A 16,916-nucleotide genomic window follows, 5' to 3' on the forward strand; every position below is an offset into this window, starting at 1 on the left:
TGAGGTATTGGAAGGCTGATACAGTGGATGGGAGCACAGTAAATGAATTGGAATGCCACTACCTAAAATTACAGTCCAGGAAGCCATTAATGTGACCACTGAGGGAGGTCACGCCTGTGTTCTTGCTTTGCCCAACTACAGGTTTTGTTGGTGCAGAGAGCTACTACAGCCACCTGTACAAGGCCTCCTTTGATAACATGGACGAGTACCTGCAGAGGAAGGAGGAAAGGTTACAGCAGCAGAAGAAGAAGAAGCAGGATCTGCAGCATGCTTCCAGTGGACAGGCAAAAAAAAAGATGAAGGCTGAAGAGCCATCACTATGACTGCTGTGAGCTTGTGACCTTTGCCTTGAGGAAAGGAAGTGATCCAACTGTGGACTGTTTTTATATAAAAAGTGAATTATGCAAAAGGACTGGTTTAAAATTTTATTCAGGTTTTCAGGCAGGCTGATATGACAATATCCTATTTGCAGCAAGTAATGCATTTGCAACATACCTAAACTTTCTAGCAGAATACAGTGTTAGTGGCTCAGTCCTGTGAATCTCTGATGCATGGTGTATGAATATTGGAGATGGTCTTTTCCTTGAAACAGGATGTTCTTTTTGCCTACTGTGTTCAGGCTTTCTTTTTCAATTGGAAACACGCTGATTAAAGTGGATGCAACTTTGTTTTTATTACTTTTGGTTTGGGTTGTTTTTGGGGTTTTTTTAAAGTTTTTTTTTTAAAGTCTGTTAGTTAATGTAACTAACTTAGAGTACCTGGGTATGGGAAAGGGAGTGTAGAAAAAATTCTTGCTGGGTAGGAGAGGTTTTAGCTGAGACTTTGCTTTCTCTGTTTTTCTCCTTTACCTTAATTTCATATGGTTGGGATTTGCCTAGCTTCTAATCCATTACTTCCTACTTGTGGAATATCTCTGTAGGAAGAAGTGCAAAAGTTAATTTTGTATGCTGCAAAGTAAAAGTAAAATGTGTCAGTCAACTTTGTATTATTGGAAGCTACTTCCATTGCAGTATGAGCCTACTGGTGTCTGTGAAAATCATTCCAGAGGCCTGGGAGCAAAATTTGGAGTGCATCCTGCCTTTTTCATAGAGAATTTTTCTGTTTTAATTATCCAAGAGATACATCTTCATGAGAAGTTATCAGTAAGAGCCTTATGGGGCCACTTGCTTCATCAGGGGGCAGAAGATGTGTTCATCTGCCAGATGGTATCATGTTCATGTGGAATATAATGTCCTTCATAAGACCAGCTGTGAAAATCTGTGCAGTCCATTAAAAGTACTCAGAATTAACCTGTGCACTGTGTGTGTTTCTCTCTGGAGTGTCTGGACACGTAGAACTTTTGGATTCAAATGCAGATGTGGGGCCCAGCTGCTTGGTTTGCTGACATCTCCCTTTCTCCCATGGAAGATGCTGAATGTCAGTAATAGAGCTCAGCAACAGGTAGGCAAATTTCTTGGTAGTTCACCTGAATGCCATGCTGATGGGAAGCTGGGATGGAAACGCTGTAATTTCAGTCTTCTGAAGGAAGGTGTGGGTGCAAACCTGCTGGGCTGTACCTGGAACAGCCAGTGCAGTGGTACAGCACTGGTGATGAGGATTTTTTTTGGGTCTCAGGAAAGGGTGAGAGGCTGCCATCTGAAGTGCTTTGATACTGGGTAGGCTTGGCTTTTAAAAACTGGTAGTTCTTGTGTTCATGTAATTGCAGAGAGGCTCCAGGGAAAGCAGTTGGGGAAGCGTTTATAGAAGCTCAGCCTCAAGAGTAGCTTTTATTTAGGAGTAGAGTTTGCTGGTGTGCAGATTCTGTACAATACCACCAGAAACAGGCTTGTGTTCACACTGCCTGTGAACCAGGCAGGACAGGGGGGAAAGGTTCTGACTAGATCTTTTGCTAGCTGTGAAAAAGAAATGATCCCAAGATGAAGCTTGCAGACACCATGCCAACTTCAACATTTTGGAACAAATTTGAATCTGCAGCAGGAGCCTGTATTGGGTCACTTCCAACCCATTTTCTCACTGGAGGAAAATCTGAGGAGGACACAGGTAACTGCCTCAAGTGGTTGGTTGCAGATCTGTATGTCAGTATTGAATTTCTAAAGGATCAGAGGCTGCCATGGCAATTCCTATTCCTGAGGGATATTTTTCCTCAGCTCAGGATAGACCTTGACAGTGATCTCCACTGGCTGCAGGCACTCCTGTGATCCTCACCCTGCTGCTCTCCTGGAAGAAACCCAAATTTTCTTCCAACACTTGAACTCATGACAGATTGCAGTGTGTGGGAGTGCCATGAGATGTGATACCTGGCAGATGGCTCCTGCCTTTTTGTTCTTCCTGCAAGTTCTCCTTTCCTATTCCATTTCATGTTTCTTTTTCTGCACACAGCAGCTCCTGAGCTTCAGTTGTGAGACCACGTGTGCCTGTGCATTGCTTTGGAGGGCTCTGTGCAAAGTGATCAGAGAAAGGAAGCTTTGCTGGAAGGTCCTAAATCCTTATTTTAGATGTTTTCCATCTGCCTTGTCTAACTGGAAAACACAAATCATTAAAAGGGAGTGGATACCACTGCACAGAGAGGAAGACAACACTCCTCTCCCTGGTATTTGAACTATTTCTTTCTAGTGGTTAAACCTGATGTCACTTGCTTGTGTTTATTTTCTGAACTTGAGCCAAGGTCTGTCTGTGTGCCTGGCAAAAGGGCACAGTCAGTGAGGGTGTAGTTTTATAGCAGGACTGGAAACCCTCAACCATTCCAAGAATATTTGTAGGCCACATAAGTTCACCCCACGCTGCACTGGAGCTTTTTGTGGCAATTGTGCAACTCCCCTCCTTCTCTGCAGAGCGCTGACAATCCAAGGAGCTTTTAAAAATGCAGGCAGGGGAAAAGGTATTTCTTTTCCTCAGTATTTCAAAGCAAAACATAACCTTCCTACTCCTCTTGCTGGGATTTCATCAAAACCCCCTTCAGCAGCATGAAGTTGAACAGTGACCTTGGATCTGCCATAGCAGGAAGGAACCCTAATCGAATACAGCCCAGAACTATGCTTTGGAACAGTCCTTACATTTTTAAGAAAACTTTAAAAACAAGCTTGTTCTATAAACAAAAATGCCTGTAAACAAAGCTGTTCCTTTCTTTAAAAAGAAAAACCCCAATACAATGCAGTTGCTTTATCTCCAGGCTAATAAAAAGTTGCTGCCAATTTCAGTGAGCTCCAAAATCTGCTTCAGCTTTCTTTGCTGAACGATTTTGTGTGGAGTGCTCTGATCTGAGGAGGAAACACCCTGTGGGTTTAACTCTTGCTGGTTGTCCCTGCTGCCATCAGTCCTGGTGCCATGGTGTGAAAGCAGACCACAAGGGTGACTTGGAGTGTGGTGAGGGAAAACACGATGTGACTTGTCAATAGCTGTGGCTGCAGAGGCCGGGAAGAGAATTAAATGTTAATTTTAAATGTATTTGCACAGGTTATCCCCCACTACTGCACACAATAATGTTGCTATTGGACACAAAATGAGTACACAGAAGCTTGGAAAGTTTAAAGGAGAAAAAGAGAAAGTTTTATTCTAACATCTGGTATTTATAGAATTCTAAAGGTGACTGTGGATTGGAAGGTGGAATTACTACTTCTCTAATCACACTGTCAAACTAACAGTCTATCAATTCTCTCTTCTCGCAAAGAAGAATGCAAGACAATAATTATTTACATGAACAGTGTGTGAGAACTCCAGCAGAAATATGTAAACATTATCAGAAGGTTAAAGAAGTTTTATGAGAACTTTAAATCTTTCAAAAGAACTATAAAAGACAACTTAACACTTTTAAAAATCAGGGTAAGACAATACTTCTTTCAATGTTCTATTTCCCTCCTCTCCTTTTCTATTAATAGAGGTAATGGATGTGTTTGCACAGGTAGATGTGCCCATGGGCATGACCTGAACATCCAGGGGAGTGGCTGCCCCTCATTTCCTAAGCAGCACTTACAGCCCTGGCTTGGAGCAGCTTTGGGAAAATTTATTAAGAGTCAGTGCATTGAAAATGGGAGTTGGGTGCTGTTGGTTGCTTAATTCAACATTGAATTCAAACAACTCTTTATTATAGCTGGGTGGAGGCAGTAACTCCAGAGAATCAGCATGAAGCAAATACAGGTAGAAGCAAATTGAACTCAGCCATGGTTCTGCCAACAGCAAGGCTCCAGATCTCTGTGGAAAGCTCTGTACAGTTACTCACCTGTCTGAGATTTATCAGATTTACACCTGCAGGCAGGATGTAGTATTTCTGCATGTTGCCCATAGGGATAATAAGAATTCAATAGTCTTATCTGGCATGGAAATTCTGAATTTTGGACTGCCAGACCTAGTAATATATATATAAATATTAAAAAATATTTATTATACACATGTATGTATGTATGTATATATATATATTACTTATTTATTTATTTATTTTTATATATACATGTATATACATAAAATATATGACTGCCACACTTAGTCATATATATATAAAATATATATATTATACACATGTATATATATACATGTATATATATATGTTAATATATATACATGTATAGACATAAAATATGTACTTGTGTATCTATAAAATATATACATACACATATATGCATAAAATATATATGGAAAAATATACATATATATGGATATATATATATATCTATATGAGTATATGGATAAAAACATATATATATATATGGATATATATAAAAAAATATATATGTAAGAAACCCTCTACCAATCAAAAAAAACTCCCAACTATTCATGGACCCAAACTTTTTTCTAACACAAACTAGGGAGAGCCTCACCATGTGCTGTATCTTGCTGTTATATCACCCTTTGGCTTAAGCTTCATTTGTACTTGGGGAGGGAATTACACTGCATTCTGTACGTGTCCCTCACTTCCTCAGCCTCCGTGGGAGAAAAAGACAACCCCAGCCCTGTGAAATGTCCAGGGAGCAGCACAGGTTGGCACTTTGGAGTTTTCCATGCCTTGTGCTAAAGAAAACACCATATGAACAAGTAGCTGTGCTGTTAATCCTTTCTGAACTGACTGCAGGATGGGAGGCCGTTATGAAACACAATATTCAACGTGAAAACACAATTAAAGATCCATTTTTGGCATCCCATCTGTGCAGGTTTTCAGGCTTGCAGCTTTTTTCACTGCCTTTACAGCTGTGCTGCAACCCACCAGCGTTTTGTGCTTTTAAATAAGAGCTGTGTTACTGTATTTTCTCATCAGGCTGTTGTCAAGATGGCAGCATCCCATATAAATTCTGGTTAGTTTTTTGCAGTGTTGGATGTCTTGGCTGTCTCCACTGACATTTCCCCTTTATCACTGCAATATTTCACATAGCAGTGCTTCCTTTGCTTTCTAATATTTCAAAGCTCAAGAAGGGCAGAATGTGACACAGCAGCTATAACAAATTAAAAGCAATATTACTCTTTTTTTTTACCCCGTTTCCTGGCATGTGGAAGAATTCATATTATTATCTATTTGCATTTTAGTTTTACCTGAAGTAATAACTCATCATTTCCTCTAAAGCCAACAGTATTCAGCAAATAAACCAACAATTTGAAAGTGAAAGCTTCTTATCTTCAAGGAAATAATGATTGGAGTATTTAGTCACTGTCTTTAAGATTTGCATGTACTGCAGTTCTGGAATAGTTTATTGGGGAATTCTGTTTTGTAAACAAGGCAGAACTGTTCTGTGTCATGCAACTTCTAGTAAGAGCAATATAAATCAACTGGTACTTCTCAGCTTCCCTGGAATCTATGAGAGTTGCTTTAGGGAGAAGAGCAGCTTTTACCTCCTTGTTTTAATACAGAGGCCCAGGACTTTGGTCATTACATCATAAAATTGAATTTTAAGCTTTTCCCTCTCTTGCCACCGCCTTCATTAAAAGCCAAAAAAATCTCTCCAAAACCCCAAAGTGACCAAACAAAACCCCCATGGCAAATTAGAACAAAATACCCCAGTGATATCTCTGCTCAGTGTAAAGCCACCTAAATAAGATTTCAAATTTTTGGTCAAAAATAATCATATGAAATCAAGCTCTGTCCCTCCTCTCCATGGTGCAGCCAGGAGGAAGTTTCAGCCACCACTCCTTGTTTTGTTTCAGCACAGGTACAATCTACAATAAAAAGAAAAAATAAAAAGAGGGAAATGCTCCTGTTTCACCTTTGCAGCTGCAGAGAGCCCTGAACACTCAGAGCACTCAGGTGTAGCAGCTCTGTTTGGATGTGTCAGGCACGGAAAAGCTGCTGCTGCATTTTCATTTCCTGTAAATAAGCAGTGGGCATATTCAGGGAGGCACTGGAAACAAGTTTATTAAATCAAAAAGCAAGAGGTTCTTTTCACCCTGTCAGCTTTTTGTTGTGCTTGCTGGGAAACACAGCAGTTGTGGAGGTAGCAGAAGGGAAATAAATCCATGTGTGAAATAATCCCAGCTGAGAGATGCCACCTCCTTGTTCTGCAGGCAGAGGCAGCTCCACCAGCCCTGTGTGCATGGGGAGAGGAAGGAAATTCCTCCCTGTGAGGTGCTGAGCCACTGGAACAGGTTGCCCAGACAAGTTATGGATGCCTCAACTCTGGAGTGTTCAAAACCAGTCAGGATAGGGCTTGGAGCTACCTGGGGTAATGGAAGGTGTCCCTGCTTGTGGCAGGGGGTTGGGAAGAGATGATCTTTTGTTGGAATCTGAGGTATTGATGATTCCAAGATTGCAGAAAGTCTCTGTCTTTCAGCCCCATTGCCAAAGCAGAAGCCATAATTCGTCTGTGCTGGTTTCAAGGTTGTTTATTCTGTTTATCTCTAACATGTTCTGCTGCCCTGCCGCAGCTCTGTCCTGCAGGGCAGCGTGTGGGGCTCTGCCCTCAGTGGGATGGTACAAACATTGAATACCAGAAACTACCTGTGCTGGATTTACAATAACGTGCCAATATCTGTCACCTACGTTGGACAGTGTGTCCCCAGCCTAAACCAACAGAAAAATGCCAACACCACAGTGAAACATGGAGGGCATGAAGAAGGAGGAAAAGGACAAGACACACCCAATTTCCTCCATCTTGTCCCCTTTGAACCCCTAATCTAGAAACCTAAAATTTTACTTTTGCACCCGTGCCACACTTAATTATTACTGATATCAAACACTCAGAGCTTGTAATTCATCCTGTAAGATTGAAAACTCTTTTCCATGGACAGAAATCACAGACAGTGTCTCTGGGGGCTCTGTCCAGGGGGGTTCCTGACCCCTGCCAGGGTCCCAGACCTGCCAGGGCAGCCAGAGGGAAGCCCTGGATTCCCACAATCTTTAAGGTCCCTTCCAACCCAAACTGACTGGGATTCTTTGTTAAATACAGATCACATCAAAGTGGCAAGAGATTAAGAAAGGGTCAGGAAATGGCACTACCTGGTAAAGCAAAGAGCTCTGTAAGAGTGTCTGCCTTTATTCCTGACTGGGAGATACCAGGGACGGGAAGGTCTTTCACCCCTTGGACATTCAGTCCTTCCTGCTGCCCTGGGGGCAGGCTGGCAGGGAGAGAGCTCCCTCCCCACAGCCCTTGGGAACAGCAGGTCTGTGGGAGGGAGCCTGGCAAGGACAAAGACAGGGAGACAGGAGAGCTGGCAGGCTGGGCAGCTGCTGTGCCTGAGCACACAGGCTGGAGGAAGTGTGGCTGTGTCCCTAGCTCACTGTAGCCATATTTTTACAGGACTTTTTAAAAGGAATATAGTGATTGGGCAATGGATAATGGGTTTAAAGTGAAAGAGGGAGGGGTTAGATTAGGTTTGAGGGAGAAATTCTTTCCTATGAGGCACTGTGAGGTGGTGAGGCCCTGGCACTGGTTGCCCAGAGAAGCTGTGGTTGCCCCATCCCTGGAAGTGTTCAAATCCAGGTTGGATGGGGCTCTGAGCAACATGGGGTAGTGGAAACTGTCTCTGTCCATGGCAGGGATTTTTAAAACAAGTTTTAAGATCCTTTCCAACTCAAACTATTCTGTGACTCTGTGATGTTTTCCTGCCCCTGGGCAGGAGGCAGGGGGACAGGTGGTGTCACTGAGGCTGGGAGCTGATCCCACCCTGGCCATGGAGACATTTGCAGAAGCCAGAGAAGCCAAGCTGCCCTCAGGCTTTGCTCCAGAGCTGGGGGAACTCCTGGTTTGCAGCACTCAGCTGCCAGAACCTGCCCAGCCACTGCCCACACCCTCCTCACTCTGGTGGGCTCCTGTCCACCTGCAGCACATCACACACACCCAGCCCCATCTGCTCTGCCTGAGCCTGTCCTTCTCAGCCTCCAGACAAAGGGAATTTACTCCAGTGAGCACCAGCTGCTCGTGTTTAGCCTTGGCAGAGGAAAGCCAGCTCCTCTTGGAGCAGACAGGGCTGCAGCATCCCTGTGGTGGGCACTGCTTTATGCAGCCCTTACCCACCCTGGAGGGGGTAAAGTGAGAGTGACCTGTGGTGACATTCTGCCCTGCTCCCCAAGCAGCACTGGGCACTATTTGCAGAGAAATCACTGTGTGGTGAGTAAAGCACACCCCATGTAAAGGAAAAACCCTTCCTGGGGTGGCAGAGGCTGCCTGGTCTGGCCCCAGCATTCCTTGCTTTGTGCCCATGAGTTCAATGGGCTCCTGGCACTCAGCTGGGCTGAGCACGGTGTTCCCAACTCAGCTCATCCACTTACAATAAAATGACTAATTCATATCTAAATTACGCTGGTTTAAATTCATCAGAGGAGCTGAATGCTCAGGGGAACACAGGGATCTAGGGCAGGAAGGGAAAGTCTTCCTGGAGCCAAGGTTTCAGCCAAGCTCCTCTAGGAAGTGAGCAGATCCCCTCTGTAGTTTCCAGGCAGGATTCTGTCTGTCTGTGGAGGAGCAGCATCAGTCCCTGCACACCCTGCCATGGGCAGGAGTTGTGCAATCAGCAAATCATTCCTCAGCTACAACAAGAGAAACGAGCTGAGGCCATCACTGCCCCTGCCACAAACTAAGCAAGAAGCTTCAGCCAAAAAAACCCCAAAAATGTGCAAAGGGCTTTGCACTGGCAGCTTCTTTCTGGAGGAATGTAATTAGTGTTCTATTGTAAATGTAAGTGAACCTGGTGGGAAGAAATGATGATGTTTGACTTTGGTTTAGAAGGTTGAATGATTTTTAAAATTTTTTTATATAACTATTATTATTTATTATTTTTATAACTATATTATAATACATTGATATACTATTTAAAGGAGATACTAAAACTATATACTTATTTTTTTCTAATTACTATATTTAACTAATTAACAACTCATGACTCTCTTGCAAGTCCAGCCACAGGTGGATTTGATTTGCCATCAGGCTCAAACAATTTTCATGAGAATCTAATCAAGAAATTACCCTAGGTAAACAATTCCCTAGACACATTTTGCATAAGAAAAACCAAAAACAAAAAGAAAAAAGAAATTTTCTTTCTTCTCTCTATGCTCTTCTATAAAAAAAAGTCTTGAGAGACAGAAGAATGTACCTGCCACAGTGTTTTACTGATTGGGCTCTGCATGCTGGTGACTTTCCTGACTTCTCTCTCAGCACTGTGTTCACACAGAGGTTCAGAGCAGGGCCTGCATAAGGATTGAGGTGGGAGGAGGAGTTTGCTGTCCCTGCAGAACGTTCAGCACCAGCACTACCATCTTCTGCTGACCTACCCTAGGGCATGCACTGCATCCCTGGAATTCATTAAATGTCCTATTTTGGGTGATAAGGTCAGCTCCTTGAGGCAGAAACTGTGCTTCACTTCACTCCTGCAGGCTGCCCAGCAGTTTGGGGTACCATGGTAAGGAGGCCTTCTACTAGAGTAACATGCAGGATTAGAAGTGGAAAGAAATGAATGGCATCTGCTCTAACTTCTCCTAGGAAAAGGAGGCACCCATTCCCATCTTATCCTGGCAGGTATGTGTCTCCTGCTGGGACTCCTGGAGAAAGATGGATGAATTTTAAACTGAGAAGCTCCCAGTGCAATGTGACAGTTTTATGGACTCATGTGGATAAGCATTGTGGAAATGTTGTTAGAGCTAGGCTGAATTTAGATTTGAGGGATTAAGTCTCAGATTTGAGGTCAAAGTTGCAGCTTGAGCCAAACCCACTTGGGATGATTCACATCAGAGACCCTGTGATCATTGTAAAATTGCCAGCTGGTAAATCTCAGCTTGATATGGAGGAAGGAAATACTGGAAAACTTCATGGTAAACTCAGTGTTGAGAGGGTAAACTGTGGCTCCATTTCAGCTGTTGTGGTTTTAGGGGCTTGTTTGTCTTTCTGGTGGCTCTGCCTGTGGGACCACTCAGGGCTGGGTGGCTGATGTACATTTCTTATGGATTCATATTCCTGGCAGAGGTGTTGGAAGCGATCAGTAGCTTTTGATAGATGCAAAATTTACTGCCAGCACCATGTAATCACTGAGAAAAGTGGCTATTATCCTCTCCACCCCACTAACTCCTTGAGGATAAAAAAATAATCTAAAAATTTTGTGTAATTTTCTCCTTTGATCCTCCCTTGGCAATGCTTTAGAACAATGGTTGTGCAGCTGGGAGTGGGGAGACTGATGTGGGTGTCATGTGAAGGATTTCAATGTGTTTTGTGAAGGGATAATGAAACAGCCCTCAAAGATTGGGAGTCCTTTCAAATTATAATCCCCTTCACCTGTATAAAGACAGATGATAAAGATATTAATGTTCTTTTGGGACTTTGTGAACAGTATGTACCAGCATGAAAAGAAATGCCAGGGTCTTATACATGTCCTTGTTATTGTGCTGCTTTTCCCTACATGAGAATACATTTAGATGGGCTAAAAAGAGGCTCTTAATGGACTGGAGTAGCTAATATTATAATACTGAAAAAATTAGTGGAGAAGATAAGAGATTTCAGCTTTGGGCAGTGTGGGACGTGGCTGGAGCTGATGGCAGCTGATGAACATGTATTTGGGCAGAAGGAGGTAAAATCATGCCTGATGCAAACGCTGCAGCCATCACGTGGCAGGAATCCACCTGTTAGGCCTCTTGCATCCATGAATCTCTAACTGGAATTTCATCTGATGAGCCTGGTTTGCAAATTTGTGTGCAAATGGAGCTGCCAAACCAACTTTGCTAAAGGTGGTATTGCAACTTGAGAGAGACACCAGCCAGCCCAGCCCTCAGTTTTATTCTTTGCACACAGGTCCAGGTGAGAGGTGTCAGTGTCCTGTGTCCCCCTGGGTCAGCTCCTGCCTCTGCTGCCCTGGGGGCTGCACCTTGCACGGATCCCCTGCAGCAGGAGGGACCCCAGTGCCCTTCCTGAGCCTGAAACAGAATCCCAGAATGGTTTGGCTTGGAGGGGACCTTCAAGATCATCTTGTTCCACTCCCCTGCCATGACAGGACACCTTCTACTACCCCAGGTTGCTCCAACAACAATGTCCAACCTGGTCTTGGGCACTGCCAGGGATCCAGGGGCGGCCACAGCTGCTCTGGGCACCTGTGCCAGAGCCTGTCCACCCTCATAGTAAAGAATTTCTCCCTAATATCTAATCTAACCATTCCATTTTCTCTTTTCTGGTTGGAAGCCACTTCCCCTTGTCCAGTCACTCTCTAAAGGGACTGGCCTTGCTGGGAGAGCAGATTGGAGCATGGACTCCCTGTCCTGCAGATCAAAATTCTGCTGTGCACCGAGAAAAATGGTAAAAGGATTTGGCTGCTGATGCTCCTTAATGCCTGCAGTGATTTCAGGGGAAAGGAAAGGAAAGGAAAGGAAAGGAAAGGAAAGGAAAGGAAAGGAAAGGAAAGGAAAGGAAAGGAAAGGAAAGGAAAGGAAAGGAAAGGAAAGGAAAGGAAAGGAAAGGAAAGGAAAGGAAAGGAAAGGAAAGGAAAGGAAAGGAAAGGAAAGGAAAGGAAAGGAAAGGAAAGGAAAGGAAAGGAAAGGAAAGGAAAGGAAAGGAAAGGAAAGGAAAGGAAAGGAAAGGAAAGGAAAGGAAAGGAAAGGAAAGGAAAGGAAAGGAAAGGAAAGGAAAGGAAAGGAAAGGAAAGGAAAGGAAAGGAAAGGAAAGGAAAGGAAAGGAAAGGAAAGGAAAGGAAAGGAAAGGAAAGGAAAGGAAAGGAAAGGAAAGGAAAGGAAAGGAAAGGAAAGGAAAGGAAAGGAAAGGAAAGGAAAGGAAAAGGAAAGGAAAGGAAAGGAAAGGAAAGGAAAGGAAAGGAAAGGAAAGGAAAGGAAAGGAAAGAAAGGAAAGGAAAGGAAAGGAAAGGAAAGGAAAGGAAAGGAAAGGGAAAGGCCCCACAGCACAGAGCATCCATGGCTGTGTCCCAGGCAGTAGAGGAATAGCAGCAGCTGTGCCAGGGCAGCAAGAGCAGCAGGTGCCACATACCCAGAGCTCATCCAGGCACTTCCATCTGCCCTGGTGTGTTTACACAGAAGCTCATTTTCCAGGCAGTTCCTTGGAGGCACCAGCCTGCAGCTTCAGGAAGACTGCCCTGGGTAAACGCACATTCTGATATGACTTAAGGTGGTGAAATGAACTTTTTTGCTGAGCTCTGAAAAAGACAGGGCTCAAAAATAAAATTAAAAAACCTGATCTGGCAAATAGGCTTTGATTTTGACCTCACAGTATGGGGTAATAAATCCATCCATGAAGCAAAGCATAGGACTCAGTTCTTTTTTGAGAGAATGTCCCAGGGGTTGTCATTAATTTTTACAGTCTGCAAACACCATTCTCACTCTGCAAACTCTGAGTTCCTCCTGCAAGGAGCCCCTCTCCATGTACAATGTGTCTTTCAGAGTGATTATTGTCTCCCCAGTTAAATGTTAACGACCGGGATGAGAAAAGACCTTTGTCCTGGAGATAAATTCAGAGGTGTTACAAGGTTGTTGCACTGGAAATAATGGACTTAATCTCAGCATTGAAAGTAGTAAACACTCAGAAGTTAGCCTGTGCAGTTCATGTTTGAAAGAAAGAGCTGTACCAAACTAATTGGTACAAGCTTTTAATACTAATCAGCCTGTAACCTTTTCAATTTAATTTTAGGTATTTTCATGCAAAGGATGCCTGGATCTGTAGAACACCTACGTGAAGCCATGTGAATGTCTGTAATTCAGTGCAGTTCAAGGCTGTGGGAGCTGCTGAGTGCTCACAATTTTCTCCTCAGTAGGAACAGTTAGAGAAATACATAAATAAAAATGTAGGGTTAGAAATGCCTTTTTTTTTTTTTTTTTTTTTTTTTTTTTTCCCTTCCTTTTGCATGCAGTTGCCAGTGGGTGAAGCTGGATGACCTGTCCTGTTTTATGGAGGGCCAGCCAGCACCTGATGCTTCCTGCAGGGGTGGAAAAGGCAGCCTGAAGCACAGGTGAAGGAGTAAATCACCATGCAGGGTGGGGAAATGACACAGCTGGGAGGATAAAATGAAAGACTGTAAATAAAGGGCAGATTCCTGTACTTTTTGTCCATTACAAGCCAGGATCTCCCTGGCTCTGGATGACACAGCCTTGGCTCCAGAGCCCTAAAATGGGTGATGTGTCCTCAGGCAAAGGAGCTGGGAAGAGTCACTGCCCCTGGAGATCTGCCCTTGGCACACAGCAGGCAAGAGGAGGAGGATCCAAGTCTTGGGTGAGGGGGAGAAAAATGGAGAAGAAAAGAAATGAAGAAATGAAATCATCCTTTATGACACACGTACCGCCCCGGTGAACACGATGTTTCAGACCTGTGACCCCAGAACATTTAGGAACATGGTTTTTTAAACTTGTGACCCCATAACCTATAGGAACATATTTCTTCAGCTCTTCCCCGGGATAAGAAATCACCTCCCTGCAGCCAGTCCTGGAGGCACCAGTGATTCCAGCTGCCCCAGGCAGCACTGGGGAGTGGTGGGCGAGCAGCTGCCACTGGGGAAGCACCAAATTCCCACTGCCAGCAGGGTTTGGTGGGTGCTTTGCCAGCTCCCTGTGCCTTTTCCCTGTCTGTGCTGCCCACCACCCTCCACAGGACCCAAGGGCAGCAGGGATCCCAGCCACAACCATGAGTTTCCATGGCTGTTTCAAAGCTTGGCAAGGAAAAGTGGTGGAAAGCACTTCTAACAAGCGTGTTAGGGGTTTGTTTTTTAATATAACTCTGCCTGAAATGAATTTGGTTATTTTGGAAGGGAAATAATAACTCAAACACATAAGCACTGCTCTGAATGCTCATTTCATTTAGCTGGGGCTTGCTCAGTAAAGAAAATGAAATTTCGAGCTTTCAAGTTTGTACTGGTTTCTGGGCTTTTGGTGGTTTTTTTTTGTGGGGAATTTGCTCATCAAAAGGGAAATCTTTCCGCCTTCCTAGTGAGGTGGTTAGTTCCTCAGGCTTGTTGGTGCCTAAGGTGTGTTTTGTCAATGCTCTGAATAACAAGCTGTAATTTTGGTCAGCTCTGAAGTGGCAGCAGCAGTGCTGAGAGACAAATTGGCTTCCAGGGCTTACCCAGGGCAGCTGCTAGCTGGGCATTCCAGAAGGCATGGCTTGGGCACACAAATTTGAGGAGGATTTATATGTTTTTGTGTTGATTTTCCTATGCCATTTTCCAGCCTGGAGTGTGTCCCAGCTGTCCTGAGCCCAGAACAGCATCAGTGGGCTGAGAACAAGCTTTTTTTTTTTTTTTCTTAAATAAAATAACAGAGTTGTTCCAAGTCCCTGTCATTTGGAGCTTTAGGGCAGAGGATCTGCTGGGTCTGCCAGCCAGGCTGTAATTGTGCTTCCATACAGTTTGGAAAACAGATTTTTCCTCAGAGGCTTTATAGCAAACGTTGGCTGCGACACCACCGGTTTGCACTTTCCAAACCCTCCTGGTTCTAAGTTTGTCTTGCAACAGAGCCAAGAGTGGTGTTACAAAAATGTCTGCAGATAGCTGCTTTATGTGTGTGCTGGTGCCTGAGTACACCTGTGATTCCTGACTGCCTGCCAAAATAGCCAGAAAGCTTTTTTTGTGTGTGTGAGTTTGACTTCTCACTAGCCAAGAGCCAGATTTGCTACACCACCACGTCTGACCTGTTGGTTACAGCTCCTTCCTTTATGAGGACATCCAAAAAGTGGGTTTGGCCATTTCTGATAATGGAAACTGTTGGTTTTTGCATCCAAAAAACCACAAAGTGCTTTACAAATGTGGGTCTCCCTGTTTGAAAGGAGATGGAAGCCCTGGCTTGCTGACTCGCCCTAGAAGGGATTTGAAGCCAGTGACAGATTATTAAGTTTATTATTATGACTTACTGGGGTTTTTTGTGCCAACACAGCATTCACACACAGACCTCCAGTGTCCCATTTTTTCAGAGCCCAAACAACATCTCTGCCTAGGCTCTGCCCTGGAGAGCTGAGAGAAAGGAGAGATCACCTGCTGCTCTGCCTTCTTGCCTAGAAAAGGAGCATCCAACCTCTTTGATTTTAAACACACTTCAGAAAGTATTTGCTGTGTTTTTCTGGTAGTAAACAATCCTATTGACAAGGGTGCTGTGTGGAGGAGGGTGGTGCATACAGAAGGGTGGCTCAGGAGGCTCCAGAACCACCTCTTGGACAGTAATTTCTTTGAGCTGGGAGTCAGAGCAGCAGCTGGATGCTCCTACATGAGGCTCCTTTCCTAAAAACTCTTCCTGTGGGCTGGGGTTGAGTGCTCCTCATGCCTGACAGGCTCGTTCCTGTGTTTTATAGCCACAGGTAAATCAAGGAGATGGGAAACAGGCAAATAGGTGAGATTTTGTGTTAGTGGGGCAGATGATTTGCCCACTCTGTTTGCTCTCTCACAGTATGGCAGGAGAATAAAAGCAGTGTATGTTCTCATAATCCCACAGACCAGGCATGAAGGTAAACTTGCTCTTCAGATGTTTTTAAAGAGAAGGGGTATTTTGTAGCAAAAACTTGCTGTTTAAAATGGGAAAACTGAACAGTGCATGACAGTGCTTCTCCTGACAGGCTCAAACTCCCACATGGGGCAGATGCTGTTGTTATTCTGCTCAGAGGCAGCTCTGAGATGAACAATTTCCACGTACAGATACTCCTGTGGCATTACATGAGTCCTGTATTAACAGACACTAAACTTCCCTTGTAAATTGGCTGCTGTGGGGGCACTCACATTTTTAAAAAGCTGTTTTCCCTCCCAAGACACGCAGCCTCAGTTTGATCTGATTGTCAAACCATACTAAAACACAGAGTAATGGGCTGTGGGATCTCACAGCTTAAAAAAAAAAAAAGTAAAATCCCAGAGCTCATCATTAGTTTCCCAGGCTAAATGGTGTGGAATTGTTATAACCCATTTCATGTTCAGCTTTGATCACAAGTCTAGGACAGCAATGCAAGGCTGGGGTGCACCTGGCACTGTCATGATGCTGAAAGCTGCAACATAGAAAATTCTCTGTAAGACACCTACTGCAAACAGAAACAACACTGAGACACAATACCCACTCTTAGTCATTGGAATGGGGGAGAAAAGATTAAATCACACTGGAGACATCTGTCTTCCTGCCTCAAAAAACTTCATTCTCATGCTAAGTCTGGTTTTAAAATGTCACCTTGAAAATGTGTGACATTTTAATGGGCTGATTGCCTGAGTTTCTCAAATCCTTTAATTAGCATATGAATCACAATGTTAAATATTGTGGGAAAAGCATAAGAAACTAGAATTACAAGAGAATGCCTTGCATTTCCCTTGGTTAAACATATCTCAGGAGGACTGTCTCATAGAAATCTAATATTACAAAGACAAATGAGATTAAAAAAATACTGTGGTATTCCCATTTATACTATCAGCTGCTTGTGATTGCATGGTTTGGTTTTTTTTTAATTTTACAGCTGTCTATGAAAGCAGCCTGGGTGTTGCCTCTTCTTTCAATAACCCTCACAGCACATTTCAGCATCACCACAGTCACTCCTGCAGCCCCGAGAATGGGTTGCATTCCC

At 43.8% G+C, this 16,916-nt stretch overlaps 1 protein-coding gene across 2 annotated transcripts in view; it reads left to right on the forward strand.

The window, feature by feature from the left end:
* Positions 1 to 1,289, forward strand: part of WDR4 (WDR4 tRNA N7-guanosine methyltransferase non-catalytic subunit) — a 20,035-nt gene extending 18,746 nt beyond the window's left edge. For both annotated transcript variants that reach the window (XM_030283539.4, XM_072935488.1), the window contains one exon: positions 142 to 1,289. In XM_030283539.4, the coding sequence (XP_030139399.4) occupies positions 142 to 323 (182 nt within the window). In that variant the 3' untranslated portion in view covers positions 324 to 1,289. The remainder of the gene's footprint in view (positions 1 to 141) is intronic.
* The last annotated feature ends 15,627 nt before the right edge of the window (positions 1,290 to 16,916 follow it).

The sequence above is a fragment of the Taeniopygia guttata genome, chromosome 1 (genome assembly GCF_048771995.1).
Source record: "Taeniopygia guttata chromosome 1, bTaeGut7.mat, whole genome shotgun sequence".
In the NCBI taxonomy this organism is placed as follows: domain Eukaryota; kingdom Metazoa; phylum Chordata; class Aves; order Passeriformes; family Estrildidae; genus Taeniopygia; species Taeniopygia guttata.